The sequence below is a fragment of the Paramisgurnus dabryanus genome, chromosome 16 (assembly GCF_030506205.2).
Source record: "Paramisgurnus dabryanus chromosome 16, PD_genome_1.1, whole genome shotgun sequence".
NCBI classification, from domain to species: Eukaryota; Metazoa; Chordata; class Actinopteri; order Cypriniformes; family Cobitidae; genus Paramisgurnus; species Paramisgurnus dabryanus.
The window spans coordinates 7,453,488-7,481,179 of NC_133352.1; the positions used below are offsets into that span (position 1 = coordinate 7,453,488).

Sequence of the window (27,692 nt, forward strand, 5' to 3'; positions counted from 1 at the left end):
TGTTCATTGAAAACATGTGGTGATGCCGCCTTAGAATGCAGACAGAATTTGGGGCCTTATTATTGGCTCATACATCTTTAGTCAATTAAGTGTTTTACTGTTTAATGGGCATGAAAGAGTACACATTACCTCAAACATGCAGATGGTTGAAACCTGCTCCTGTTTTATCTTTTACCTCTTCTACTATCTTCATTCTTTCAGTTCCCTTCAAAAGGATTAGTTCAGTCCTGCAGGACTCTTAGAGATAAGACATCTTTAAGTCACCTTTTTTTTTAAACATTTCATTTGTTTCTTTCTCATTATTTCTTAACTTACACCCGTATCTCCTTCGTATTCCTCTTTCCTCCTGCGAGGCGAAGTACATGACAGGGCTGCTTGTTTGTCAGCTCCACATAGTTTGTCCAAATATCCATCTGTAGATAAGGCGTCTGTCTGTTAGGAATGTTTGCTGTGAGATCGGTCAGCATTCCTTCCAGGCCTCAGATGAGACGATTTGACCTCAAGACTGTAAAAATACTGTTTATGTGTCTCTTTACCGTTTCCTGTCCATCTGACGAAAACATGCACAACAAGTAGGAGTTTATCTCTGCTGGCTGGTTTACTGTGCACGTCTATTGTTCAAGCAACACAATGATGTTTAGATCTCTTCCATTCCTAATAAGAGAAAGGAAGGTGGATGTAAGGGAAATGAGGAGGGGGAATAACCGGGGCTCAGGGAAGGTTAATGCGTGCGAGGTAGACGAAGCGTATGCACAGAGTCGAGACTGTGGTTTAATTGAACTCACATATGCTGTTTTGAAGGGCACCTCAGGGCAGCAATGTGGCAGCCAGATCCAGGATATTGTGGCACTTCTGTAATGTATACAAACACAGAGATTAAGCTCAATGAGCTTCAGTGATTCTGCTTTCATTAGGAAGAGGTTTTGAAAGTATATACATTCAGGTCATGGGTTCGATAGATGTCAAATGTAAATGATGCCAGTAAACATGCACATGACTAAATTACTGGCAAATGTATGTGTGAAACAAATCCTGTTTTTTTAGATTATAAAAAACTAAGCATTCATTCACAGAGACTTTGGTGACATGACAATTACAATAAATATTAATTTAATACAAACAATAGTGGAGGATTTTTCTTTAAGTATAATAAATACCCCCATAATGTTTGATGTATTTCTCCAAAGTTTAATGACATGTTTGATGCACTATAAAAATGCTGGTTTATTTTAAACCAAATGTTTGGTCAAAAAAAGACCAACCCGTTGAGTTTTACTAAAGTATACGCAAAAAAAAAGGTTATTTTAGTAAAACCATGGTTACCACAAAATGACCACGGTTTTTAAAATCCATTACTCAAAAAATGCTGGGTTATTTTCAAAAAGGGACGAGAAAAATATGACAAAAAATCTATTTGACCCAACAATGGGTTAAAATAACCCAGCATTTTGGTTTGAAACAACCCAGCATGGGCTAAATTACAGTGCGCTTGGCTTGTCCCTTTTTGACACAATGACAGGTTGAAAATAACCCAGCATTTTTAGAGTGTAGTTAAATCATGATTACTTAGTAATGTAGTAAAACCATGGTTTTGCTAATAGTAATACACAAAAAACAAAAAAATGAAAACTATACTTTAAAAAAAGGGGAACGTACAGCCTTTCCAAGTATAGTTTCTTTGACTCATATCTTTACGCAGACCTTTGACGCATTTGCATTGCGACTAAATGTAATGCATCTCTTGGGCTGCATACTATTTTCCTGTAGACGCATGCACGAACATCAGGTACATTGTAAGTGGGTTTTTCTTAAAGAGCACCAATTATGCTAATAAATTAGCACGTTAGCACGTTATTGTAATATCCCATAGTACATACATGTTATTAAAACTTGAACTAATGCACTGTGAGTCTTATAAATTGCTTACATACCTCACCGATTTCTGCATGTCTGGAAAACGCTCGGATTTAGTTCCTGTCTCCGCCTCCCAAAATGTCTAGTGTATTCGGATTGGTCAGATGACTACTCAACTGTTATTGGTCAACTGGGTTCGGCGTGTGTTTGAAAGGTTACGCCCCTGACTACGCGTGGGTTTTCCGGTTCTGACTGAGAGTCACAGCCTCAGAGGCAACGTAAACAAGCGCTATATTTCTCTATAAACGATGGTGTCTGTACTGCCTTACCACTTCAAGCTCGATCCAGAGAGTTCAGACGGCCGTTACGATATAAACGATCTCCGTCAATGAACGCGATTGGATTTAACTTTTTTAGGTGTCCTTAGCTCTGCCAGAATGCTAAACGAAGACGAAAATGTGTTGCAAAGACATCCAAAAGGTAATTATAACGTACTACATTACTTTGCAAACTATATGGAAACACCAAATGTAGCACATAGAAAGTATTTTTTGAAATGATTATAAAACTATTTCACTTATTAACATTATTTTACTATAGTAAACTTTATTATAAAAGCCTGCTTACATACTATATTACTGTGCAAACTATATGGAAACACCAAATGTAGCACATAGAAAGTATTTGTTGAAATGATTATAAAACTATTTCATTTGTTAACATTATTTTACTATAGTAAACTTTATTATAAAAGACTGTTACATACTATATTACTGTGCAAACTATATGGAAACACCAAATGTAGCACATAGAAAGTATTAATTGAAATGAATGTTCTACATTATTTTACTATGGTAAACTTTTTTATGAAAGACTGCTTACTTATAAGTGCTATGTTTTTACTTATTAGGTTTTAAGGAGAATGCAACATGTTCCAGGGCCTCTTACCTGCGTGATTCATCATCCAGGTTTTGCACAAATTGTCTAAATCCCTACACACAGAACATTTATTGTACCGACTATAAGCCTTTGAGGTGCAGGACTAGAGTAAGTTTTATTACATTTTTAAACCAATAACACTAAAGTATCATTATAGTAACAAAGTACCCAAAAGAACAAAAGATGTAACTTTAAAGAAAATATAATAGTCAGTCAAAAGTTTTATTTATTTATTACAAATATATATTTAAATGTTAAACAATATACAAATAAACATACTTTAGTAACCATATTGTGCTCTTGTTTCAAAAATTGTTCAATTCATTTCTTACAGCTATCTATTCAGATAAATGGCATATCAAAGCTTTGTCAGCTGGTGCTATTTAAGACGACACTATAAGGTTATCATCCTGTCGTGTGTTGTTCTCCAGATACGCTTGGAGCTTCCTGATCAGATCGGTCACAATTTTGGCTTTCGACGACCCCTGCACTGAAGATGGCATGCAATCACGTCCTCCTTTGAAGGTCTCTCAAACTGTGATGCCAGGTCCATTGGAATCGGGGCTTCCTTCAGCTTATCTTCAAATACCTCATCAAACACAAGCCTGATCACATCCTCCACATAACTGTAGAAATATTGCAGTCAATAAATCTTTTGTTTTGATCATTTATTTCCCTGCTTCATACATTAAGTTTTTAATTATGAATGTATTTGAAATAAAACATTACTGCTTACGGTATGTCACTTGTGTGTTTTGGGAACATAGCCTTGTACTTTCCCTCTCCTGCTTTTGTTACGGCTTGGTGACATTGTAATGGATGGCTGCAAGGTACAAATACCTGTAAAATATAAACAAGCAATTAATTTATTGTAAAAGTAAATACTACTTTATTTAACAAAGTTACTAAAATACTTAAATACCTGCACAGCATTCCAATAAATGAGAAAATCAATTTTTTTTGCTGCAAATCTGAAATCTCAGGCTACGGACGGCAAAGGCATCCACTGATGATGGTGATGGAAACATTGTGAAACGATGCTACTGCCTGGGTTCCTATTATTATGCAGAGAAAAAAAACTTTGTCATCATCAGTTATACATTTAAGACTGGTAGTGGTTTCACTAGGTAAATACATAATATGTGTTACACACCTTTGCTCCTCATATGCCAGTCTGACTCCTTGTACTGTGTGTAATGATGTTGCATGTTTGCATACAGTGTAGAAGGATGTGTCCAGCTGCGAATCTAAGATATAGACAAATAAAACAAACATGTATTCAGTCAAAAAGACATATTATAACAATAGAGTACAACGACTATAAATCGTAAGACTATTCATTAAAACGTAAATGTATTACATATTACATGGCCCAACATTAGCAACACACATTACGTGTTTACTTCGTTTCAAAATCTAAGAAAGCTTCAAGTAAATACAACAGTAAAATACATATAACTTTAAACAAATCATCTGTACTTAGAGTTTCTTGAGTTTGATCATGAGAACAAATTTTACTGGTAACAGTTTAGCTGGCATTTGTATTTAGCTTAGCAACTTAGCAAGTTTGTAAACATGTCTAAACCAACATCGATAAAAAAAAAACGAAAGCCTGCATAATTCAACATACACGTGTGTAAATATGGTACGTTGTTTATGAAATACAGTATTACAACACAAAACAATTAGCTTGCAAGCTTAGCTCTACACGCACATTATGTTAATCTCCGGTTACCGGTTACGTAACGTACAGTAAAAGGCAAATAATAAACGTGAATACTTACAGCCTGTGATCCAGAAGTGCACAGTAATCCAACTTTCAAGAGGAGACGTCGCGCAAATCCAGCTTCGGTTCATGAGAAGCAGTTATTGTGAAAACTCCGTGAACAACTTCTGACTGGATTTTTCCGGAACCGTATTAAACATGATGTCCTCTGTGGAAGTCCATAAAGTGCTATTTTTCCCTCGCATCTAAAGAGACAGCGTCTACTCGAGAGATTTAATCGCTTAAACAATGAAACAAGAGTTTGCAAACAGAGTCAAAGCAGGGACTCACAACCTCCGCCATTTTAGCTCTCTTCTGACTCGGCGCTCCCCACCCCCGTCTTTGAGGGCGTACCCAAGCAAAGCAGAGAGGGCTGAACTATGATAATGTTGGTCTTATCTACGTCACTAATCCCAGGAAGTAAACTGTTGCCTACAATCCGAGTGTTTTTTGTAGTCCTCGAACGTTAGAGACGATAACTCGCGTCATCGTTTTCTTTGAGGTATGTAGGCTACTTTTTGAATATCGTTAGCATGTACTAATGCACACTTACACACAAAAGGATGTTTAAAAACGTGTATCCCATAATAGGTGCTCTTTAAACAAACCCAGCCATTTGGTTTAATTAATCCAGAATTTTTTATTAAAAGATATGTGATCTAAGATATGTGGACATTAATTTCACTTCTTCATGTTCTTAGAAAACAATTTGGTTATTATATTTCTTGGTTCTTCCTAATCCCCAAATAGCTGGTAGAAATCTGAAAAAAAAGACAAACCAAAACCTGGTCTTAGGAGGTTAAAATAATTCAGCATTTTAAGTTGAAATAACACAGCATTGACTAAATGCCTTAGTATAGGCATTTTTTTTACGTGTAAACTCTAAAAATGGCTGGGTTATGGTTGGGTTAAAACAATCCAGCATTGAGTCAGTTTTAACCCAGTATGTTCTGTCCAATATTTACCCATTATGGGTGAAAAATATCCCAGACACGTAATATGGCCTATACTACGGCATTTAGCCAATGCTGGGTTATTTCAACTCAAAATGCTGAGTTATTTTAAATAAATAAAAAATCTGGGTTAATTTAACCAAACGGCTGGGTGTGTTGCCTCTAGTTTACATTAGATATCATTATTTTTCTATTTTCATTATTAAGAAAATGTTCACAATTAACCTATGCTGGGTTTTTGTTTATCAACCATGAGTTGAAACAACGCACACTGTAAAACAACAACTTTGGTTTTGCAAGTCAATTCAACCTACTATTTTAAGTTTTGCCTTGTGATAAGTTGACATAACTTATAAAAACAAGCTGAAATTGTTTAACTAAATTAAAGTAACATCAAAATATATGTTGATTTGACAAAAATGCACATTTTTTACAGTGCAGCATGGGTTTATTTAGAACCCAGAACTTGGTTCTGTCCAATATTTACCATGGGTTAACCAGTCCCATATTTTTTTTAAATAAATGCACACTGTTTTTGTTCAATCAACTCATCTCTAGTCAAGATAAATAATAGATGATTGAACAAAAAAATGTAAGGCGTTTTTTTACAGTGCATTTGTAATGCGATGCAATGCAAGCAACCTTTATAGTCCTCAAATTTACATTAAATTTTCACAAAAATAGGCATTTGATTTGAAAGTCTTATAAGTGTAAGCAAAATTCTTTTTTTATTTGCAAAATGAGAGCGAATGAGAGAAAGTAAAGGAAACAGCAGGAAATGGGGGGAGAAATGAAGACAGACGCTGCCAGAAAGAAAACGAGATCTTGGGTCTAAACACTTTGTCCAAATAAAGTTATTAAGAAAAAGGCGAGAGGATTAAGGGTGAAAGCCAAGCCCTGTTTGTTTTAGAGATAGACACCGATCTCACGAGTGACCTCTGACCATTGACATGCACACAATCTCTCAGATAGAGGGAAAAACTCCCTACAGCTCAATGTCTGAACATCAGATCACACACATAAATATACAATATCCTCATCGTCTGTCTTTGAACAGCAGCATATCAGATCATCGCCTTTCTCTGTTATCACCCTGGGAAAAGCTTTTATTGGCTGGCAGGTAATGGGATAGTTTGTGTTAGGAGACCCCCATGTAGAAGGGAAGTGGAGGTCCGTACTCTTACAATCCTTTTCTCATTGGCCATAAGCCTTCAATAACAGATTTATCCTCTCTCGCCTGTACAAACAAAACCAGCGGGAGTCGTTTGAAATTATTTACATACACTTTATTTATGGAGTATGCTGCTAGTGTGACCAATATTCAAAATGCATTGTTACATAAGCCTTTTATTTTGTCATTATATAATTCATTAGGCTATATAAAGCTGTACAATTGATAGAAATTTCACAGTTTATTTGTATCTGGTTTGCCAGACATGAAGATTAACCTTAGCTTATTATTTTTATATTATATACATTTTATTTGTTTAAGCAAACTAAACATTAGATGCTTAACAATGTGCAAAAAGCATTCAATTGTTATAAGGTCTGGATTTTAAAGCAATCACTACACATGTTGACTATCAGGCTGTATGATAACACCAACGGCTTCTGGAGTTTTTATCACCACCTTAAGGGTTCAGATTCAGGCCTTATTTTTGTTTTCACAGCTCTTAATGGCCTGACGTTAGGTTGGATTCAATCACCGATGACAGACGCTACAGACCACAACTCTTACTGTGTTTATTTAGAAAAGCAGATGTGTGAAAGACTCGAGGCAGTGAATGAAAGAAGTGGGATCATGTTTCGTTAAAAGCACACCAATGTTTTCAGTCTCATCTGAATCAATTCCTTCTTACAGATGGGTGGAGTTAAGCAGCAGTCTACACTCCCTCGTAACTTGTGATTGGCTGTTGGGTTATTTCCCTTTACATGTACCATCCCATCCCACCAAACATTCACAGTTCCACACTGTATCCTGACCGAGAAACAGCAGCTGTGTGTGAGTGAGTACTGCTTTACAATAACGCTCATCTGACTGAACGAAAGCTGGATAGTTACAAGATCACAAGGCTTTATAAAAAAATCCTTTATTGATAGTTAGCATGACATGTGAGGTTAAATTGATTGAGTTGGTTTAACAAAATACTATTTGCTTAACTTTTTTGTGTGTACAGACCTAAACTAATTATGTGGAAACATTTTTTTTAGCTGAATAAAGTTGAATAAAAAAATTTTTGCCTATAAAAGTAATTTTTGTGCTAATAATAATAATAATAATTGATATTAGATGTGATATTTGGTAGAAATTGTTTTACTGTTGTAATGATGGATGTCTTCTTGTAATAGCAGGGATCAGGGATAGTTTATAAACCTAGTGCTTGTTTAACAAACAGTCATTTGTAGATCATCTGGTCGTTGTGGTAGTGATCCTTGATTGTATTTTTAAGAAGAAAATAACAATTTCATTTGTTTCTTTTTTATAGTCAAAAGAAGACAGACATAGATGATGTAAAGCTTTTGAATATATGTGATAAAATTTGGATTTCATATGAGTATTCAAATGCTTATTTAGCGCCTAAGCACAAGTGATTGTATGTAAAATGAAACAGGAAACCTCACACACAGTCATGCTTCAGGTTTTACTCCTTCTGGCAACTCTTTTCGAGTGCCCACCCTGTAACGCCCACCCTATAGATTCTACTCCCCACATTATTCAGTATAGTGTTTGGGAAGAGCAGCCCTCAGGGACAAGGGTGGGTCGCCTCCTGGATGACCTGCGTCAGCGTGGTGACAAGGGGTCATTGGAAAACTTCCAGCTTGTACACCGTGGACCTAACTTACCACTCACAGTTTCTGCAAGGGATGGTACTGTGTCAACACTAGGTAGACTGGACCGTGAAGAACTTTCTGAACTGAATTTTAGTGTTCTATACAAAAGAAGTGGTGTCATGCACCTCCTTTCGGTTCATGTGGAGATTATGGACCTAAACGATCACAGCCCAGTTTTTCCCAGTCGAGTGCAGGAGGTGGAGATCTCTGAGACAGCTGCACTAAAAATGCGTATCCCTCTGGATCGTGCCGTAGATCCAGATGCTGGACCTAATGGCCTACAGACCTACTCCCTCTCCTCCAACCAGCATTTTGCTTTGGATGTCCACACCGCTGGTGGGAGCAAGCAAGCTGAATTAATCATTATCAAGGAATTAGACAGAGAGATGCAGCCATCTTTAGAATTGATTTTAACAGCCTGGGACAAAGGAAACCCGCCCAAGTCAGGTAGCACAAAAATCAGAGTAACAATTCTGGACTCCAATGATAACAGTCCGGTTTTCGAAGATGCTCCGCCAGTGATCGAGCTGGCAGAGGACTCAGTCCTTGGAACGATTGTCATTCATCTCCGTGCCACAGACCCTGATCAAGGTGCGAATGGGGAGGTTGAGTACTTCATTAGTAAACATGTCCCATCGGATGTGCAAAAACTTTTCAGCATCCATCCCAAAACGGGTGCTTTGACTTTACAAGGTCCTTTAGATTTTGAAGAAAAGAACATATATGAGGTAGACATCCAAGCTCGAGACCTTGGGCCCAATGCTAATCCATCTCATCACAAACTGCAGGTTAAATTGCAAGACGTCAACGATAATGCTCCACGGATCCACATAACATGGACTCCCCCGGATTCGCCTATCGCAACTGTTTTGGAAGGAGCACCAAATGAAACTTTTCTTGCTCTTGTGATGGTATCTGATGCTGATTCAGGGCCCAATGGGCTTGTACAGTTACGCATTCTGAATGGACCGAGCGCCTTCCGACTCAAGCAAATCCATGGGGACAATTACATGATTGTAACCAATCACACTCTGGATCGAGAGAAACAGATGGAGTACAACCTTACACTTCAGGCTCAAGATAGCGGGGATCCCTCTCTCTCCTGCATTAAGCACCTGACTGTCCATGTTTTGGATGAAAATGATAACGCACCCATTTTCACCAAAAGTCAATACCGTAGTAAAGTCAAAGAGAACAATATTCCAGGTTTTCATTTCTTAAGTGTGGAGGCCCACGATGTTGACTTGGATCTCAGTGGAAAGATGTCATTCTCTATAAGGGAGTCAAATGAATTGGGGACACCATCAGCACTTTTCTCTGTGCACCCATCAAGTGGGGCTGTTACTGCTCAACAGTCATTAGACTTTGAGGAATCCCGCTCTTACTCATTTATTGTTGAGGCTGTAGATCGAGGATACCCACCAATGACCAGCAGTGCAACAGTGCTGGTTGAGATACAGGACGTTAATGACAATTATCCCATAATCCATGAGCCACTACCTAAGAACGGAGTCGCAGTGCTAAGTGTCCCAGTGAAAGTTGACAATGGGGAAATTGTGACTGAACTTGGAGAGGAAGCTGTTGAGGATAACTTTGACAAACTGAGAAATCATTCTTTCCATAACAAACTCGATGGTTTTCTGGCCACCACCATCCGGGCCAGTGATCCCGATTCTGGAATTAATGGAAGACTTCATTTTAGGATAACAGATGGAAACCCATCTAACACATTCATTCTGGATAAAACTAATGGACAGCTGTTTGTTAACACAACTAATGCCACAGAACTGATTGGTAAGACTTTTAAACTGGACATCGTGGTATCTGATATGGGAACACCTGTGCTAACCACAAAAACTACTTTAGAAATAACTTTTATAAACTTTCGTGACCACCTTAAGAACTTGTCTCATGATAACCAAGCCCAGTTCAGTTTAACAATGCTTTTAGCCATCTGCCTGGGATCGATCTGCCTGTTTTTACTCATAACAGTTTTTTTAGCCAAAACATTTTGTCACCCTCACAAACGAGACAACCACGCTTATAACTGTAGACAAGCTGAATCGACCTACACCCGTCACCCACGACGTCCTCAGAAGCACATTCGCAAGACCGACATCCAGTTGGTACCAGTGCTGAGAGGACGTAAAGAAACTCCACCTGCAGATGAAGCTGAAGCAATGTCCTCTACAGCGCCTTTAATGGAAACATATCCACAGGGCCAGTTTAATCTTACGCCAACCCTCGCCCGCATGGCTCAAAATCAATGTCATTCAGAAACTGATGGGAGTTTACCGCTCACTCCGAGCAAGATCCTCAGAAAGCCCGGTAACATAGAATGGAACGGGACACTTCCTTGTAACCCAGAGACATCATATCGAACCTTGCACAAAACAAGAAATTCCTCCTCCTCATCTTTCTCAAACTCTCAAACCGGCACACTCAAACGCCACCGAAATGAACAAGTCAACAGCCCAACCGTGGATTCCTCAAGAACTGCAACTTCAGTGTCCAGTGATCAGGCCACATTACGGAAACCAAAGACCACTGAAAGAAAAGGAAGGATGGAGGAGTCAGACCACAGGCAGATCCTGAGGAACCTCGTTCGACTCTCAATGGCAGCTTTTGCAGAGAACGGTTCTATTGAATTGTCTTCTGCCTCACCTGAGGTGCAGGTAAGAAACCTTGTCTTTTTATCTTTTTTAACATTTTAGGTCTAACAATACATTGGACTAAGCTATTTTAAAGCACTTATAGTTCATTTATGCTTGAGTAGCTGATAGCTTGCTTGTTTTCCCACTCAGCAGTTGTATTGTGGTATAAGCCCATATCTTTAGTGGCCTAAGGGTACAGACTGACAGATAATGATTCAGGAATACACCAACGGTAACATAAACCTTTAATACGCCTCAGGAGGAAACGCTACCAATCCTCAATGATATCTCATGACATAGTCATACTGAATAATGAAGGTGAAAAACAGATTCACCTCCATTATTTACTTCAGCAAAGTAAGATCTGACATGTATGGGCTGGCGGCAGTCCTTAATAAATCATTTTTGCTCATCTGATTCAACGTGAACAGCTTTCACCAGCTTCCATTTTAAAAGACCAAAAGTGCTGTGCTAGTCAAAGTGTGCATCCTCTGGACCTGGGTCCACCCTGATGCTTACCTCTATCAACGTGTTCAGCAGAACAAAAGGTCCTGGCATGGGTTCGAGCTCTCACGTGAATAACACAGCCAGCCAGGAAGAGTCTGGATCCTGACCCCCCTTCTCTTTTCCTCTTCTCTTACCCACCCACACTCTCCACCCTCCCTTACTTACTTGGCCTAGTTGGCAAATTAGCTTGAAGAAAGATGTATGGTTTGATGCAGAGGAAAGCGTCCTCGCAGCCAAGGCTGGGTTTCTTATGTGCATCCTGGAAGGAAACAGCCTGTAGAAGAATAGGCCCTGCGTAAAAACAGCTTCCCGTCTCCCACTTAACAGCTTTAACCCAACAATCTCCTCAGCCCATTTTCTCATTCCTCTTATGTTTCTTTTGGGTAGCTGCCAGTTTCATTCTATACATGCTTTCTTAACAAAGAGACATTAATTATGACAACAGTTTTAGCAGTTCCAAATGATTAATAGAAGAAGTGTATGATGATGGTGATAATGATGATTTTATACCATTTTATTTCTACAGCAAGTGTCACAGCTCCTGTCACTATTGCATCAGGGTCAGCTTCAACCTCGACCAAATTTTCGTGGCAACAAGTATTCTCACCGAACTGGACGGTAAAGCTCATTTCTTTCTTTTTGACTTCATCAATATGAGCTCTTGAGAAAGCAGGCAATAAATGCAATCTGGTTCCAATAGTGCAGGGGTAGGCAACGTCGGTCCTGGAGTGCCGATGTCCTGCAGAGTTTAGCTCTACTAAGCACACCTGAATAAGTTAATCGAGGTCTAAAGAGTCACCTAAAAACTATAGGTAGGTGAGGTTTTATCAGAGTTTGAGCTATCTGCAGCACATCGGCACTCCAGGACCGGCATTGCCTACCCCTGATAAAGTGTATATGACAACAACTGTGACATCACAAATATTTTGCCTGTTCAAAATTGGCCTAAGATGTTATCAGGTAAGTTTCTGGTAAAAGAGGAAGTGGCCATCAGTGAAAGCAGATAAGCTTTCTATCTTACTCATCTAACAGAGAATGGAGTCAGGGAATGAAAAAAGTAACAAAGGGGTTGTGTTTATATCAAAAAAGTATTTATATAGCACTCTTTTCAGAGCAGCTTTACGTAAAAATAGCAGAATCGTGAAAGTTATGATTAAATATTAAATTATATGTTTTATATTACGCGTCCATTCTGTGAACATAACACTTTACAATAAGGTTCATTAGTTAACATAAGTTAACTACATTAGTTAACATGAACTAATAATGAACTGCACTTATACAGCATTAATCTTTTTTAATGTTAATATCAACAATTACTAATACTTTATTTAAATCTTGTTAACGTTAACAAACAATTAAAAGCTTTATTTCTATTAACTAACATTAAAGAAGATTGATAAATACTGTAACAAATGTATTGCTCATGGTTTGTTCATGTTAACTAATGAACCTTATTGTAAAGTGTTAACACTATAATCTACATCTGTTTCTATTATTGTAATTATGTCAGGTGCATGCGACTCACTTAAACCAAACATTGCCGCAATTCCTCATAACATTTAGTCTATTGAATAGTTGTAGTTATCTTGACTATATGGTAATATTGCAGTTTTAATGTTTACCACTCCATCACAAAAAATCTCCCATAATGTTTATGGTTACTTTTTGTAAGCTCTGGGTACTTTCTTGACAATACTCACAGTTTACTTAACTTTGTGATTAATTAAGATTTTATTTGCGCTCATCAAACTCTTCTCATTGTTTTCAGGTTAGTACCTCAGGACGCTGACTGGTTGAGCACTAAGGACAGTGGTCATGGTGAAAGTGAGATGGGTGATATAGACTGGGAAACCGGTAGGGATTCACCTGTGGACACATTATATGAAGAAGGCCTCAATAATCTGCTGAATTCTGGTAAGGATGATATTGCTTTTAACACAGTGAGGACTTTTAATGACTGCAGACAGCTGTTATGTGTCACTTCAAAACTAAGTCAAAGTTAAATGTATTGAAAAATATATTAGATTGTATATAAAATAAAGGTGGTGGATCAGTGGGTAGCACTGTAAGAAAGTGTTGGCTGATAAGGAGGTCTTTCTGTGTGGAGTCTGCATGTTCTCCTTGTGTCAGTGTGGGATGCTAGATGCTAAATTGACGTTCCCCAACTTGTGTATGAATTAACTTGTGTGTAGATCAACCAATTCTCACCATGTATATAGCCATAGAGGCTGGAATGGTTTTAGGGAATAAATAAAAACTATGTATAGTATGGAGTAGGGGCTACAAACTTTTTGTGAGCAAGCCCTACCACACTCTGGAGGGCTACTTTTTTGATATAGTCTACTCAAACCTTTCTTTTTGGATTGTTGATTTTATTTTATTTTACTTGTTGATATGCTTTATCATTGTTTAAATGTAAGCATAAATAAAAGAAGCCAAGCTAATGTAAATGTAATAAATAAATATTAAAATTGAGGCTATTAATAGAACGTGCTTTGGCGGGCAACTCACAGACTTTGTGCGGGCAACCTGGTGCCATGTTGAAAACCACTGGTATAGAGACTATGAAATTTTTATTTAGCTTTTAAACGTCTCACAATACTGTATTGTTTTATTGATCATTTCGATAGATTATAACTATATTTATAGTAAAAAAAGTAAAATGATACTCTAAAAGCCCCAGTATGTTTGTTTACTCTGGGTATATTAATATATTTAAGTATATTTCAGCTGTTTTGTTTCCTGTTGTGTATGTATAGAGTAAATATCTACGTGCAGTTCCTTCCATCTATTGTTCTCAGATGTGTCACACTCTGACTTTTTTGTTGGCCAGAATCAAAGGTCCGGTTTGTTTTCTCCGTTTAATCTCTTGGAAGCTTGTGAGCGGATTTAGCGCAGTGTGATGCATTTTGTTTACACCAAATCTATTTTTTTGCACTAGAGGTCTGATCTCCTATGTTGCAGTAGTAATATACAGTAGTCGGCACACTCCTGAAGAAAAGCCTGCTTGAGAGTTTACACTGGACATTAACTTATGCCAAACTTGTAAGGCTTGTAAGCTCGTGTAAAATGTACTGTTTGTATTGTGTGGCCTGTGTGTGTTAAGATGTTGTCTTAAAGGAAAACACCAGATTTTTTATATTTTACTATGTTCTTCCCTCATCTTAGGTGAATTAATACATACCTATCTTTTTTCAATGCATACACTTAATCTTTGTACAGCGCGTTGTGAATGTGTTAGCATTTAGCCTAGCCCCATTCATTCCTTAGGATCCAAAAAGGGATGAATGAACACTTCCATGTTTTCCCTATTTAAAGACAAAATGGAAGTAAACATGGAAGTGTTTGGTGGCTTCTAAATTCATTCCTGTTTGGATCCTAAGAAATTAGTGGGCTAAGGCTAAATGCTAACACATTCACGACACGCTGTACAAAAAATAAGTGCACGCATTAAAAAAAGATGGGTATGTATTAATTTGTCTAAGTTGAAGTAAGAACATAGTAAAATATTTAAAAACAGTGGTGTTTTCATTTAAGATGATGCCTATATAAGCAGCAAACAGCAAGGCTACAATCTTGCTGACATTTATAACAGGGTTAATGTGTTTCAGCATGAGAAAATGTCAACTGTAGTTCTCATGTTGAAGAAGACAGACAGACAGACAGACAGACAGAGAGAGAGAGAGAGAGAGAGAGAGAGAGAGAGAGAGAGAGAGACAGAAGAGATGTTTTCGTGTTTGTTGTCCAGGGTTTTATTTTTCAAACATGCAGGTACATATTCCCTCTGTTGTTAATGCTTTACTAAGCACTGACTCATCTCTCTGACTTTGAGGGTCATCTTGAGTCACACACACCTGCTCTCATTCTCATGTCCTTCAGTTATTCATGCTATGTCCTCTATTGTTAACACAATGGTGGTGATATGTCTCTCTCTCTCTGTGTGTGTGTGTGTGTGTGTGTGTGCGTGCGTGCGTGCGTGCGTGCGTGTGCGTGTGTTCTGCATACCCTAAGGAGAGTAACGTTGAGATTGTGTATGTATGTATAAAACTTTGTTCTGTCTTGAGCACCGTCCATGCGCTTTACCTTTGAAGGCCGTGTATCCACCGTCTCTATTTCTCTCCTCGGGCTGCTCTCAGTATTAGCTGAATTCCTCTGACTAACACTTTTGTTCATGGGCTAGAGGGGACAATATTTCACTTTGATATATTATGTGTGATTTAAGTAAATAACAATGGTAGTGATACTGTATCTTATGCATTTCACACATCACTTAAGAGTTGGTTGCTTGGTAATTAGTGATAGTTGTTGTTGTTATTATTATCATTCACAATTATTTATACATAGCCCTAGCTTTAAATTGTATGTTATAGACATGAACGAATCACTAAGGGTTGCCAACTTTCTCACTCTGAAATACGATACAAAAGATGGCCTACGGCAGAAGTGCAGATATGGTTTTGTGTATACAGTGTATTTAAGCCATTTGTCATGATAACTATCTCCTAATGAAATATTAATTTATAACTATAACGCCTTGGCAACAGGTTTATTAATAGTTTGTTCATTTACAGCAGGTAGGCTACTTTTAACACAGTCCTGTAATTAAACCATTACCTTTAAAATCTGTCTAAAACAAAACACTTGTGACTCCTAAGGGTAAAAACGTTATCCTCTTCATGTTAATCTACGTGTGACAAACTAAAACGAACATAGATTCTGTGAGCTGTAGTTAACATATTTTTAGAGTCAACATCAAACATTTTATTAAAAACACACAGTCTGTAAATCTCAAGCGCGAGAATTTCCTAGTAAAGTTGGAAATGCGTGCCTTGTGGCATTTCAGATTGAGGTGTTTTAGGCAGGTCTGGATCAGCGTCAGCGATCTCTTCAGAATTGAGAACGAACTTTGTAACTATGCAGATCTTATACATGCACAAACAGCTAAATACTGTAAAAAGATAAAATGAAATCGTATTATTTGACCGTTTTAAAAGTATACTGATTGATTTTGGATGAAAGTTGTCGTGATGCTGTCGCTGCTTGTGGCGCCGCCGCAACAACTGACAGGTGGATGACATCAAAGTACCGCGAGAGCATTTCCATTGCAGTCTCGCTCTCGCGGGATTTTGATGTTTTCTGCCGCTCGATTCTTGAGGCACCACATGAAAGCGAACTAGCCTGTTGTTTGTATCACTCATTAGTTAGATCATCGTAGCAGTCAACGGGACGTATACATTAGGCTAAAATACGGACGTCCCGGCGGCTAATAAGGGACAGTTGGCAACTTGAGAAGACTCTATCATGAGCTAGGAAAACTGATGGGCGCATACAGTAGAACCTACTGTCTATGAGTAGAACGGCCATTTCCAAACTGTGATCCGTGGACCACTAGTGGTCCGTGAGGGGACTGCAGGTGGTCCGCATAAAGGCAAAATAAAATATAAAATAATATATATATTTTAAGAATATGTTTTAAGAATATGTTGTACTGATGTGATGACCAGTTATAGTTTTAGTGCTAGTAAGCTTATTTAGAGGTGCAGATAAATTAAGGACTTTGTGTAGACATATTTTATTATGATTATCGAAAATACAAATAGTTGTCAACACACCCACAAAAAGTTTGAAAACCCAGTAAAAGACTTCTTAGCACCAAAGGCGTGTTATCACATTTCAGATGCAAATCGTAAAGTTTTATTCGTGTATTTGAACAGTAGGCTATGCGTTACGTTTGTTTGAAAAATTGTGGCATTTAGATTGGCAGTAAACATTGGCTGATTGTAGACTAATGTCCAACACATGTTACTTTATTGTGTGTAAGGTCTGTTATTGAGGTTGTTTAGATGTGGTCGAAAACTTTTTGCTGATTTTAAGTGAGTCTGTGGTTTTATGGTTTAAATTGTTTTCGAAGATTTTCCCATTTTAACTATTTTTCTCCATTATTAATTATAGCTTTTGGAAGAAAAGGGACATTTGAAGATAAAAAAAATTAAGCCAGTAACTTACAGTAGATTTAAATTTGTGTAATTTACTGGCAACAGTTTGTTCAAAGTTAAATGAACATTAAACATGAACAAGTCTTTATATTTACAGAATAAAACTATAAAATTACACCCTCATGCAAAGCATTCTGGGAAACAAAATCTGAAGGAAATAAAAACAAAAAAAAAAGTTTATGAGGATTTTTAGAATGCTTTGCATAAGGCTGTTATTTTATAGTTTTATTCCGTAAAGATAAATACTTTTAATGTTTAATGTTCATTTAACTGTGAAAGACTTGGATGAAAATGATTAATATAAAATAATAAAGGAAAAAATATGGAAGATACAAATCCAAATGCTCTTGCTGATACTTGTGAAACTTCTGGGCTTATCTGTTTTTTCAAACCCCAAAGATTTTGTTGCTTTTCTTTAACACCTGAATGCCCAAGTTGTTCTTTCTCATACAAAACAAACCATAAAGTAGTCTAATAATTTTGCCTATTTATATCTAAACACCCTGTGCATAAAATAATCAAACATATTTCATTCTTCTTTCAGATGATGTGTTCTCAGACATTCCTGATCCAGCATGGATAGCTCGGCTATCTCTTCCTCTGACGACTGACTACCACGAAAACCTGTTTGTGCCAGATGGGCCACCGTCTCCTGAAGGCCACTGTCCTGTGGTCACTCCGGATGACTCTACTTCCTTCTCCACCTTTGGTAAAACCCCAGAGAAGACCCCTGTGTTGGATAGCAGAGCTCTGATGTCAGAGGTCAGCTCTCTTTTTGAGATGCTCCTGACAAAGAAAGCCGACGCTCAGTCGTGTCCACCTGCTGAGGTGCTCTACAGACTTTCAGCAGCTTATAGGCGGTCGCTCGGCTTAGACGCATCTGCCAACGGCGGAGCTGCCTCCACGCGTCACCAAGGGTCAACTCCCATGATGCAATGCACAAACCCCACACCTTAACAAGGAGAAAAAATGATTTCTCTTCTGTGTTTTATTCTGAGGTAGCCCAAGAATGAACTCTGACCTCTAAAAAGCCATGCCATTTCTTCCTTTGATCTGTCTGGAACAGGTCGTGTCTAAACAAGACCTTATATCTTTATAAGAGAAACTAAATTTTTTACCAGTTCAGGCAATAGACTACATAGGAGCTATTTTTCTACAAGATGTTTGTGTTACTCTAACAGTGATGAATCTGTCCTTTATTATTGAGGAAACAGATCATTGTAGTCATTTTAGGAGTAAACAACTGCAGGATTCACATGCTGCAGGATTTCCCTTGCGTCTACTGCTGTTTTTGTTTACTATGAACCACTATCAACCAACTATGTAAATATGTTTTTAATACTTAACTGACATTTAAACTGTACTGTATATACAAGAAATTCAATACTAGGTTGGGTAACCACATAGCACTGATAGCAATTTCAGTTATGCCCTGAATGTATGGGTTTCTATGATGAAATAAATTATTGTTTATACGTTTTTGTATATAAATGTAGTGTTCTTAATACCCAAGAGCTTTTTGTTCAACTGTTTTTGTAAACCATATATACAAAATAAAAAGATTTTGTAAACTTTTGCCTTTATTTTTTTAACAAAAGTAACAACAAAAATACATTTTTATGCAACCAGAATTAAAGGCGCTCTAAGCGAATAATGTGCGACGTCACTTCCTGTTGATGTTTGAACTGTTTTCAAACAGACAGAGCGTAGCTAACTCCTCCCCCTCCCTTCCGTGCTTTCATGAACGCGCCCAACCCCCACCCCCAAATCCTTCTTGTCGTTTATTGGCTGGAATACTTTGTTTAGTTTTGTGATGCTAGGTTTGGCCATTTGTTGATATTGCCGTTTGTGACGCCTCGGCTGTCTACAGAGATCGCGTTTTTTTACAGTTTGATCAGCGGACAGGCAGCAAGCAGATAGTGAGGAGATGTTTCCGGTATGTAACAAAAAATGTTTTATGGTCTAAAACGCTTCAATTCGCTTAGAGCACCTTTAATTGGTGCTCGTGTGATGTGGCAGGATTTCAATAAAATATTTCTCTGCTGCCCTCTATAGTTAAGAGACTGGAATAGAGCTCAAGCTACAGAAAAAATATTTTAGTGCATTCCACTTTTGGAAATAAACGTATAAGCACAAAAACAAACGGTGGATAAAAAGCAAATTTAAACTTTATTGAAGACTATTTCACATTTTCTTTTTTGCCATCCACAAACAGTATACAAAAAATGCTAAGAAAATTACCAGGCTAGATCCAAAGCATAAGAGACAGAAAGCAAAGAAATAAATGCTTAAATCAACGTTCATCTTCAAAAAGCATTGAAACGTTTATCAACAATTACTGCCAACAAACTCTGAGGTGACGGAGAAATTCTTGGTCATCACTACGTATATGACAGTGAATGTATATCCATGTACATACACAATTTATCACTGACACAGGTTGTATAACTTAAAGGGACAGTTCACCCAAAAATTAAAATTCGGTCATTTACTCACTCTCATGTTGTTACAAACCTGTATACATTTTTCTTTTCCTGATAAACACAAATGAAGATATTTTGAGAAATGTTTGTAATCAACCGTTCTTGGACCCCTTTTACTTCAATAGTATTCTTCTTTCCTACTATGGAAGTAAATGAGGTCCACAAACGGTTTGGTTGCAAACATTTCTCAAAATATCTACCTTTGTGTTTATCAGAACAAAGAAATAACAAAATAAGGGCGAGTAAATGACAGAATTTTCATTTTTGGGTGAACTATCCTTTTAAGGGGATGAAATTTCATTAAAACTGCAAGTTAATGTTAACATCGTTCCCATTTCTCCACTACAGACTGTAGAATTTCAGACTTCTGTCCATGCCGGTGGAAGCCAGGAATTGGGCATGTTCACCGAAAGCCACACCAGTAACCAAACCAGATTGATCTAGAGGAGAGAGGAAGAGAGAGTAAATAATAGATATAAAAAGTTATAATTAGATTTTCTTATCCATCAACAGTCATATATTACAGCAGCATATATATGGAAAGCATGAAGTTATGGGAACAAAGTTGTGTTCTGCAAATAACCTTGATTTTATGCATTTGTAATAGGGATGCATAACATTTAAATAATCTATAGCAGAATAAAAGTTTTTGTTTACATCATATATGTGTGTAAATAATTACGTATATTATACATATATATATATATATATATAAAATTTTAAGTAAAAAAATATGTTTATATATAATATAATTTATACATAAATATTCAAATGTATATACACATGTAAACATTTCATAAATATATACATGCATGTTTGTTCATTTATCTATACAAAGTTATTATACACAGTTCATGCTCATATATGATGTAAACAAAAACTTTTATTCTGCTATAGATTAATCACAATTAATCGTTATGTATCCCTAATTTGGAATTAACTGGATCATAAAAAATTATGGTTTTTACGGCTGAATAAGTATTCAAAAATATGTCAAAAAAAAAAGAGTTCACCATGACTTTTTATCAAATACCACTTATTGCACTGAAAAAAATGATTCATTCAATTTACTCAATTTTTTTAAGGTAAGTGGTTGCAATCAATTTATTTAAGCTACGTTTAAACAAACATTTTTATTTTGTTTGGCCTTTCAAATTTTTGTTTTGTTTAAATGTAGCTTAAATAATTTGATTGCAACCACTTACCTTAAAAAATTGAGTAAATTGAATGAATCATTTTTTTCAGTGTGGTCAATTTTGCCCAAGCAGAGGAGTACCACACGTTAAAACAAACTTCTAATATTTAATGTTAACATAAACACAGAGACAAACTATTACACACTCACCAGCAAAGTTGAGGACCTCAGTCCATTGTTTACAGATATAAACTCTGATATCTGAGCCACCAACAGCAAGATATGTTCCACTTTGATCAAAGACGAGAGATTTCACCTGCAGAAAACAAACATGTTAGCCTATTAACAAGTCAAAATACAAAACAATGACATATCCAAGACATGCAACAAGACAGCAGACCTCATAATTGTTGTCCAGTGTGATTGTCTTAAAGTTCTTGAGCTTCCGCAAATCCCACAGTTTCAGTGAACTGTCCTGAGCACCTAGAGACCAAAGAAAGACGACAGAGATAAGACAAGACACAAAAACCCCCACAATGAATCTGTTTGAGGCTCATATCACCCACCAGTGGCCAGATAGTATCCATTCTCTGAGAAAGCGATGGCTGTCACAGGACCAGAATGACCAGGGAAGTTTGCTACATTGGTCCTCTCCTTCAGATCCCAGATCTTAATCTGAGAATCCGCTGTGCCAGTGCCGAAAATCAAACCGTCAGGGTGGAACTGAGCACAGGTCAGTGCTGAAAGGACAGTAGATGAGGAAATTGATTCACAATTTTCACTATGCATGTGTCAGTTATGTAAACCATCCTTATAACAGCTGATACAGGATCACTAGTGGCCTAGCTGGCATAGAGTAATACATACCACACGCAGCTGTCTCATCAGTGACTTTGGTCAAAACACGTCCAGTCTGAACATCAGAGAAGGCCCAGTACTAAAAAAAACCAAAACGGTGCAAATGCATTGCTTAAGTCATCATAAACATAATACGTAACAACTACTTTACCTCGTGTGAGGCTGGTTGGTTGGTTAGTTTGTGTATGTGTGTGCATTACCTGGTCTTCAGATGAGCTCAGCAGGTAATCTCCGGTAGCGTGCAGAGAGAGGCCGGTAACACCCGCCTCGTGAGCCCTTATCACCTGCACGCAGTTGCCCCCGGTAACGGACCACACGCGGATTGTGCTGTCTGGAGATGCAGAGAACACCACCGACTGCCAGAAGCGGCACAAAAGAGATGTGAGAAACCCTGACTGACTGGAAATGATGGCTTGTGTCAGTGACAGATAGGGCGCTTACCTCAGATGGGTGGTAGATGACAGATGACACCTTCTTGGTGTGTCCTTTGAGGGTGGCAACAATCTGTTCCTCTCTACGATCAAACACCACCACGCTCTTATCCGCTCCACCTGACAAGAGGAAAGCAAGCATCAGAAATCTTTCTGTGGAAGTGCGTATGTGAGCACATATATGTGTGTTTGTATATACCGGTGAGGACTTTGTTGGTATCTGATGGGCAGAGATCCAGAGAGAGGATTCCTGGGATACTCGCACTGTGAAGACCCTACGCAGTGGAAAAATCATTTCTTCATCATCACAATAATGCATTCATCACATTGAACTTATATACATAAGCAGACACGTACAGCATGAGATGCCACTTGGCGGTACTTGCTGAGATCCTCCGCTCTGACCAGCTCCTCTGGCACGGTCTTTCCTCTCTGAAATACACAAAACAAGTTAAAACTTTCAGGTCACATTAGCATTATTAATTAAAATATCAAAAAAATAAGCGTATATACCTTCTTTCTCTCTGTGGTCAGGACGGTGGCCTTGTCTTGAAGCTATAAGACAGAAGATCAGTTTGATAATACTTTATCCAAATATAACAAATAACTGTTTTGTATTCAAGTACAAGTCAACTGTATGTACCTTCTGTATGATCTCTGGAGTCATTCCAACCTGTTCACTGATCTCCATAGCCTCACCGCCAGCACCCTGAGTGATCAAAACAATTGTTTAAAGTGATCCCACATAGGAATCATAACACAAACAACAATCTCAGGCGGGTACTTACCACAGCAGCGGGTTGGGAGGCAGCAGCGGCCTGTGGAGCAACAAGTCCAGCCTGAGGTTTGAGCGTAGCCAAGGCTGCGAGTGAGATTTAAAACACGTGAGTGATGATACAGATGTCACAAGTCTGATGCCGAGCTGTGTTTTAATACAGATTTACTGCTCTTACCTTCTCTGGCCGCAGTGACCTCTTTTGTAAGACGTGCGATGACTCTGCATGCCGCATCGTGCTGGTATAGGGCGTGAGACAACTCCTGTCGTGTGGTCTGCAGCTGCTGTCTCAAAGTAAAACTGTGGAGCATTACAGCATCCTGGAAAAGAGAAAGATATAACAATATTACAAACTCAAATAAAGATATTACAATATAACAAACTCAATCAGTAAGATTTTACAGTGGCGCATTGCTGTCAAGTACACTTTTTTACTTATGTCGTTATAATGAGATATTATGTCGTAAAAACAACATTTTTCATAACAACGAGATTTTATGTTTATCTCAATAAAACGTTTTGTGTTGTTATATTTTTCTTTTTTAAATTACGTATTTTCCCAAATTAACCAGATTTATTTTTACTCTATTTGCGGTTTAAGTCACACAGACATTTTATTATGATTAGGCCACGTTGACAGGATGCTGCGGACTCTACGTTGGCATCTTTAGCAACCAAGATTGTCTGAAGCATCAAACGTAGCCATTAAAAGTGGCATTATTCTTTGTGGATGAACTTGATCGTTATGGGAAGCTATACATGGATATAAACTAGGGATGCATAACGATTAATCGCGATTAATCTATAGTAGCATAAACGTTTTTTGTTTACATTATGTATGTGTGAACTGTGTATAATAATTACATTGCTCATCGCTCATCGTATACAGATATATATAATTACAGTTTGACTGACAACAAATCCAGCCTAAATACATTTCAGATGTTGCAGTTAATATTAGGGATGCATAACGATTAATCGCGATTAATCTATAGCAGAATTATTTAAAGAAATAATTAAGAAAAAAAAATTCTGCATGTATAATTTTAAGAAAAAATATATATTTATATATTAAGTATTTATATATCATTTAAATTATACATAAATATACACATTTATATACACATGTAACATTTCTTAAATATATACATGCATATCTATACAAAGTTATTATACACAGTTCACACACACACACATATATGATGTAAACTAAAACTTTTATTCTGCTATGGATTAATCGCGATTAATCGTTATGCATCCCTAATATAAACTGCAACATCTGAAATATATTTAAGCTGGATTTGTTATCAGTCAAACTGTAATTCAACATCCAGGACATTTATTAAATTGCTTCTGCAACTTTTTATATATGAATTGAACATAATGGTTTGAAAGGACAATGTCAAAAAAAAAAATCTTAAAAAACAAGAATTTAATTAGCAAAATATTGCATAATATCTGGTTATTATGAGAAAAGATGTCATTTTAATGGCTAATTATCTTGTTATATCGAAGTAAACATTGTTTTAATGAGATAATATCTCATTACTACGAGAAAAGAAGTCATTTTAATGAAACATCAGGCTATATCGAGATAAACGCATTGTTTTAATTACATATCTCGTTACTATGAAAAAATGTAGTTTTAACAAAATATCTCGAAACAACGACATTACTCTGTGAAAAAAATTATATGTATGTGGAAACAATGCGCTACCGTAACACTCAGAGCTGTGGAGAAAAACAGCCAAGTAAACAAGTGATGATAGTTAACTAACCCATTCATCCTGCAGAGATTTCAGGATAGCAGGGATACTTGTGGCAGATGGAGCCTTTGGTCGAATGGGGTGAGACACTACAAATAAAGATTTGCATTTAAAACGGGTGTTATTATATCAATTGAATGCATTTATTACATATATGACTGAAATTAGATTGAGGAGCATCAAAGTTTGATTTCAATTTTTGGCATGATCTAACTACGTCAACATTGAAGAGATCAAGGTAAAATTTTCACACAATGTTCTTTACATTATGTACAATGATTTTATGTAGATAACAGGACTTTATATGTGAAAGTCTCATTGTACTATCTGTATGCTTTACCTTTGATGTCGATGAGCTGTTCTTCAGACAGTGGCTGTCCATTGATGGGATCGGCTCCATTCTCAGCGATGTACTTCTCGATCAAACGTCTCTCAAACACTTGATTGGACACAGGAGAGACGCAGGGGTGCTCCGGTACCTCATTTGAGACTGATGAGAGAGACGGTGTTGGGTTAAAAAAAGTGTTCATTGATAGAGCAGTGTGTTAGCAACGCAAAGATCATGGCTTTGATTTCCAGGAAGCACAAATGTACAATGTATGGATTGAATGCACTGCAAGTCACTTTGGATAAAAATCTATCATCATAACAAATAGAAAAGATCAAAAAGACTCAACAATAACAAAATAAACACTTTTATAAAAAAAATGTTATGCCCATGATTCTTTATCTTATTTTACTTTATATTTAACTCCTATATGAAAAAGCACTGCAGTATACTTTAGTATAATTGCAGTATATTGGAGTACATTACAGTAATTATTACACTTTGGTGATTTATACTACAATATTTTGTAGTTTTAACTATTGTGGTAAAAACTGTAGTACACTTTATTATTTACCATGTTACTGTTCAAAAACATAATAGTATATGGGATTTTTACTAAAGTTTAATGTTCAAAAACACGAAAGTATCTAGGAAGTTTGCTAAACTAAACACTAACGTATACCACAGTATTTAACATGTGTATTCGTGTCAGAGAAATGCGCGTGCAGTACGTTTTGTGCTAATTTACGTCATATTGCTTTTAGTTTACCACTGTAAAACACAATGTAGTTAAGGTCTTGTTTACAAAAACCATCACAAAAGTGTTTGCTCAACGTTAAGGTTCTGTAAATGTTACACAACAATGGCTAACGCTAGACAGTGCTAATAGCTCATGCTAATAGAAACAAACTCACTTACTGGCGCAAACGAGAGACATCTTACTCAAACAGACGCGCTTCCGCTTTCAAAAGAAACACGAGAGTAAAATAAATTCATCAAATGTTTCAAATCCACACAAAGTTTATGCTTCTCTGTCTAATCGAAGTGCTGCATGTCCTTTTGGAGAACACGTTGAAGCGCCGGCGTGCCGCTCAAACAGCACTGCATGATGGGATAGGAAACTCCTCCGGTATACTGACGGGTCTCCTGCAGGGGGCGCTCCTGCACTCAAACACAGCGGATCTTGAGTACCTTTTTGGCTTCCCCTATCCCGCCATTGTCCACAACACCCCAATTAAATAGGAACAAACCACGTAATCTCCACCTTTTTACATGTATAATCTGTATCTCTGGAGATTCGTCTGTGGTGTACAGGTATTGTCTCATGTATAAGCATCATTCTTTAAACATGTTTAATATTTTTTGTATACTTTACATGTTCTTTCAGTATTTGAAATAGGCTCTCAAGTTTTACCCAAAGTTTGGAGTGAGATTACATCTGAGGGGCCACTCAGGTATTTGCAGCAGTGGCCCCCCGGACCCCACCCATTTCTCTCAAGTTTTTGCTAACATTTTACCTATTGTTTGTAATTGATCAGCACAAATAGATATTATAACATTTAGTAAGCCTGACAAAAGACAAATTCATCCCAAAAAATTTATTGTTTTATATACAAATGTATTAAAATGAAATCTGGCCCCAAACCGCCCCAGCGGTACTCAATGTACAGCCAGGTGAAAAAGTAGTACACTCTCATAGTGTAACTCTCATAAGTTCCTTATTTACATGCACTAAGTTTGTACATAATATTAAATTTTTGTCTGTTTAGTCCTTCTTATGATAACATCTAGTGCACTTATCTGTAAGTATGAATATGAACTCAAATGTGCTTTTAACATTTATTTGTTTCACTGTGTTACCTAAATACATTTTTTAAAATAAATTTTTAGCACATTTTAGTATATATTCATGCCGTCTTAAAATAGTACAGAGAAGTAGTACACTTAATTGTTCTTAAGATCTTAAGAATGAATCACATAATGATTCAGAGACATTGTTTTCCCCAATAGGTTACAATCCCACATTAAAGGCGGGGTGCACGATTTTTAAGAAACGCTTTATAAAAGGGAGTCAGGCTGAGTACCAAAACACACTTGTAGCCAATCAGCAGTAAGGGGCGTGTCTACTAACCAACAATGTTGCCTGGGTTGTGTATGTGTGGGGCGGGTCTATCAAAAGAAGGTCCAGATTCTATTGGGGTAGGGGCGTGTTTGTTTAGGTGATTTCAAATGTCAACATTGTCTTTAAGAGATCATGCACCCTGCCTTTAACTGGAGGAGTCAAGGCTATTTAGAAAGAAAATAACCCCAACATGGTATCAAAAAAGCATGAATTTATATTATGATTGCTGATTACTTTACATTACCCCACATTAGAGAAATATCCCTACACTGCACTGTATTCATTTCTAGC

At 37.1% G+C, this 27,692-nt stretch overlaps 2 protein-coding genes and 2 long non-coding RNA genes across 5 annotated transcripts; 2 read left to right on the forward strand and 2 right to left on the reverse strand.

Annotated features, from left to right (window-relative positions):
* Nucleotides 1-1,811: 1,811 nt before the first annotated feature.
* On the forward strand, nucleotides 1,812-3,354 carry LOC141280884 (uncharacterized). The gene is made up of 3 exons (XR_012335209.1): nucleotides 1,812-2,334; nucleotides 2,765-2,901; nucleotides 3,225-3,354. It is a non-coding gene; the product is annotated as an uncharacterized lncRNA (long non-coding RNA).
* LOC135749438 (uncharacterized) lies at nucleotides 2,997-5,054 on the reverse strand. Its single transcript, XR_010532380.2, has 5 exons — nucleotides 4,578-5,054; nucleotides 3,947-4,040; nucleotides 3,716-3,848; nucleotides 3,530-3,633; nucleotides 2,997-3,419 (listed from the first exon to the last, which is right to left on the reverse strand). It is a non-coding gene; the product is annotated as an uncharacterized lncRNA (long non-coding RNA).
* A 2,428-nt stretch (nucleotides 5,055-7,482) lies between these two features.
* On the forward strand, nucleotides 7,483-19,086 carry pcdh12 (protocadherin 12). 2 transcript variants are annotated; one of them, XM_065268038.2, is made up of 5 exons: nucleotides 7,483-7,517; nucleotides 7,998-11,018; nucleotides 12,031-12,122; nucleotides 13,276-13,421; nucleotides 18,048-19,086. In XM_065268038.2, the coding sequence occupies exons 2-5, from the start codon at nucleotides 8,115-8,117 to the stop codon at nucleotides 18,458-18,460; spliced, it is 3,555 nt and encodes a 1,184-aa protein (XP_065124110.1). In that variant the 5' UTR covers nucleotides 7,483-7,517; nucleotides 7,998-8,114; the 3' UTR covers nucleotides 18,461-19,086. The 2 variants fall into 2 exon arrangements, with proteins under 2 accessions (XP_065124110.1, XP_065124111.1); XM_065268039.2 differs by having other exon boundaries at nucleotides 7,489-7,513.
* Nucleotides 19,087-19,653: 567 nt separating this feature from the next.
* prpf19 (pre-mRNA processing factor 19) lies at nucleotides 19,654-26,393 on the reverse strand. The gene is made up of 16 exons (XM_065268023.2): nucleotides 26,198-26,393; nucleotides 25,292-25,441; nucleotides 24,964-25,040; nucleotides 23,364-23,505; nucleotides 23,199-23,272; nucleotides 23,054-23,119; nucleotides 22,924-22,965; nucleotides 22,768-22,842; nucleotides 22,610-22,685; nucleotides 22,421-22,530; nucleotides 22,180-22,335; nucleotides 21,989-22,058; nucleotides 21,688-21,861; nucleotides 21,522-21,604; nucleotides 21,332-21,437; nucleotides 19,654-20,426 (listed from the first exon to the last, which is right to left on the reverse strand). Exons 1-16 carry the CDS (start codon nucleotides 26,214-26,216, stop codon nucleotides 20,329-20,331), a joined length of 1,518 nt encoding a protein of 505 aa, XP_065124095.1. The 5' UTR covers nucleotides 26,217-26,393; the 3' UTR covers nucleotides 19,654-20,328.
* Nucleotides 26,394-27,692: the final 1,299 nt, after the last annotated feature.

Bases quoted from the DNA above. Each gene is read 5' to 3' on its own strand.
- pcdh12 (XM_065268038.2), top strand. From the start codon at position 8,115: ATGAAACAGGAAACCTCACACACAGTCATGCTTCAGGTTTTACTCCTT. The intron at 12,123-13,275 runs GTAAAGCTCATT...CATTGTTTTCAG, and splicing joins TATTCTCACCGAACTGGACG to GTTAGTACCTCAGGACGCTG. The intron at 13,422-18,047 runs GTAAGGATGATA...TTCTTCTTTCAG, and splicing joins CAATAATCTGCTGAATTCTG to ATGATGTGTTCTCAGACATT.
- prpf19 (XM_065268023.2), bottom strand. The intron at 22,336-22,420 runs GTAAGCGCCCTA...CGCTTCTGGCAG, and splicing joins TCATCTACCACCCATCTGAG to TCGGTGGTGTTCTCTGCATC. The intron at 22,059-22,179 runs GTAATGCACACA...GGTTTTTTTTAG, and splicing joins TGAGCTCATCTGAAGACCAG to TACTGGGCCTTCTCTGATGT.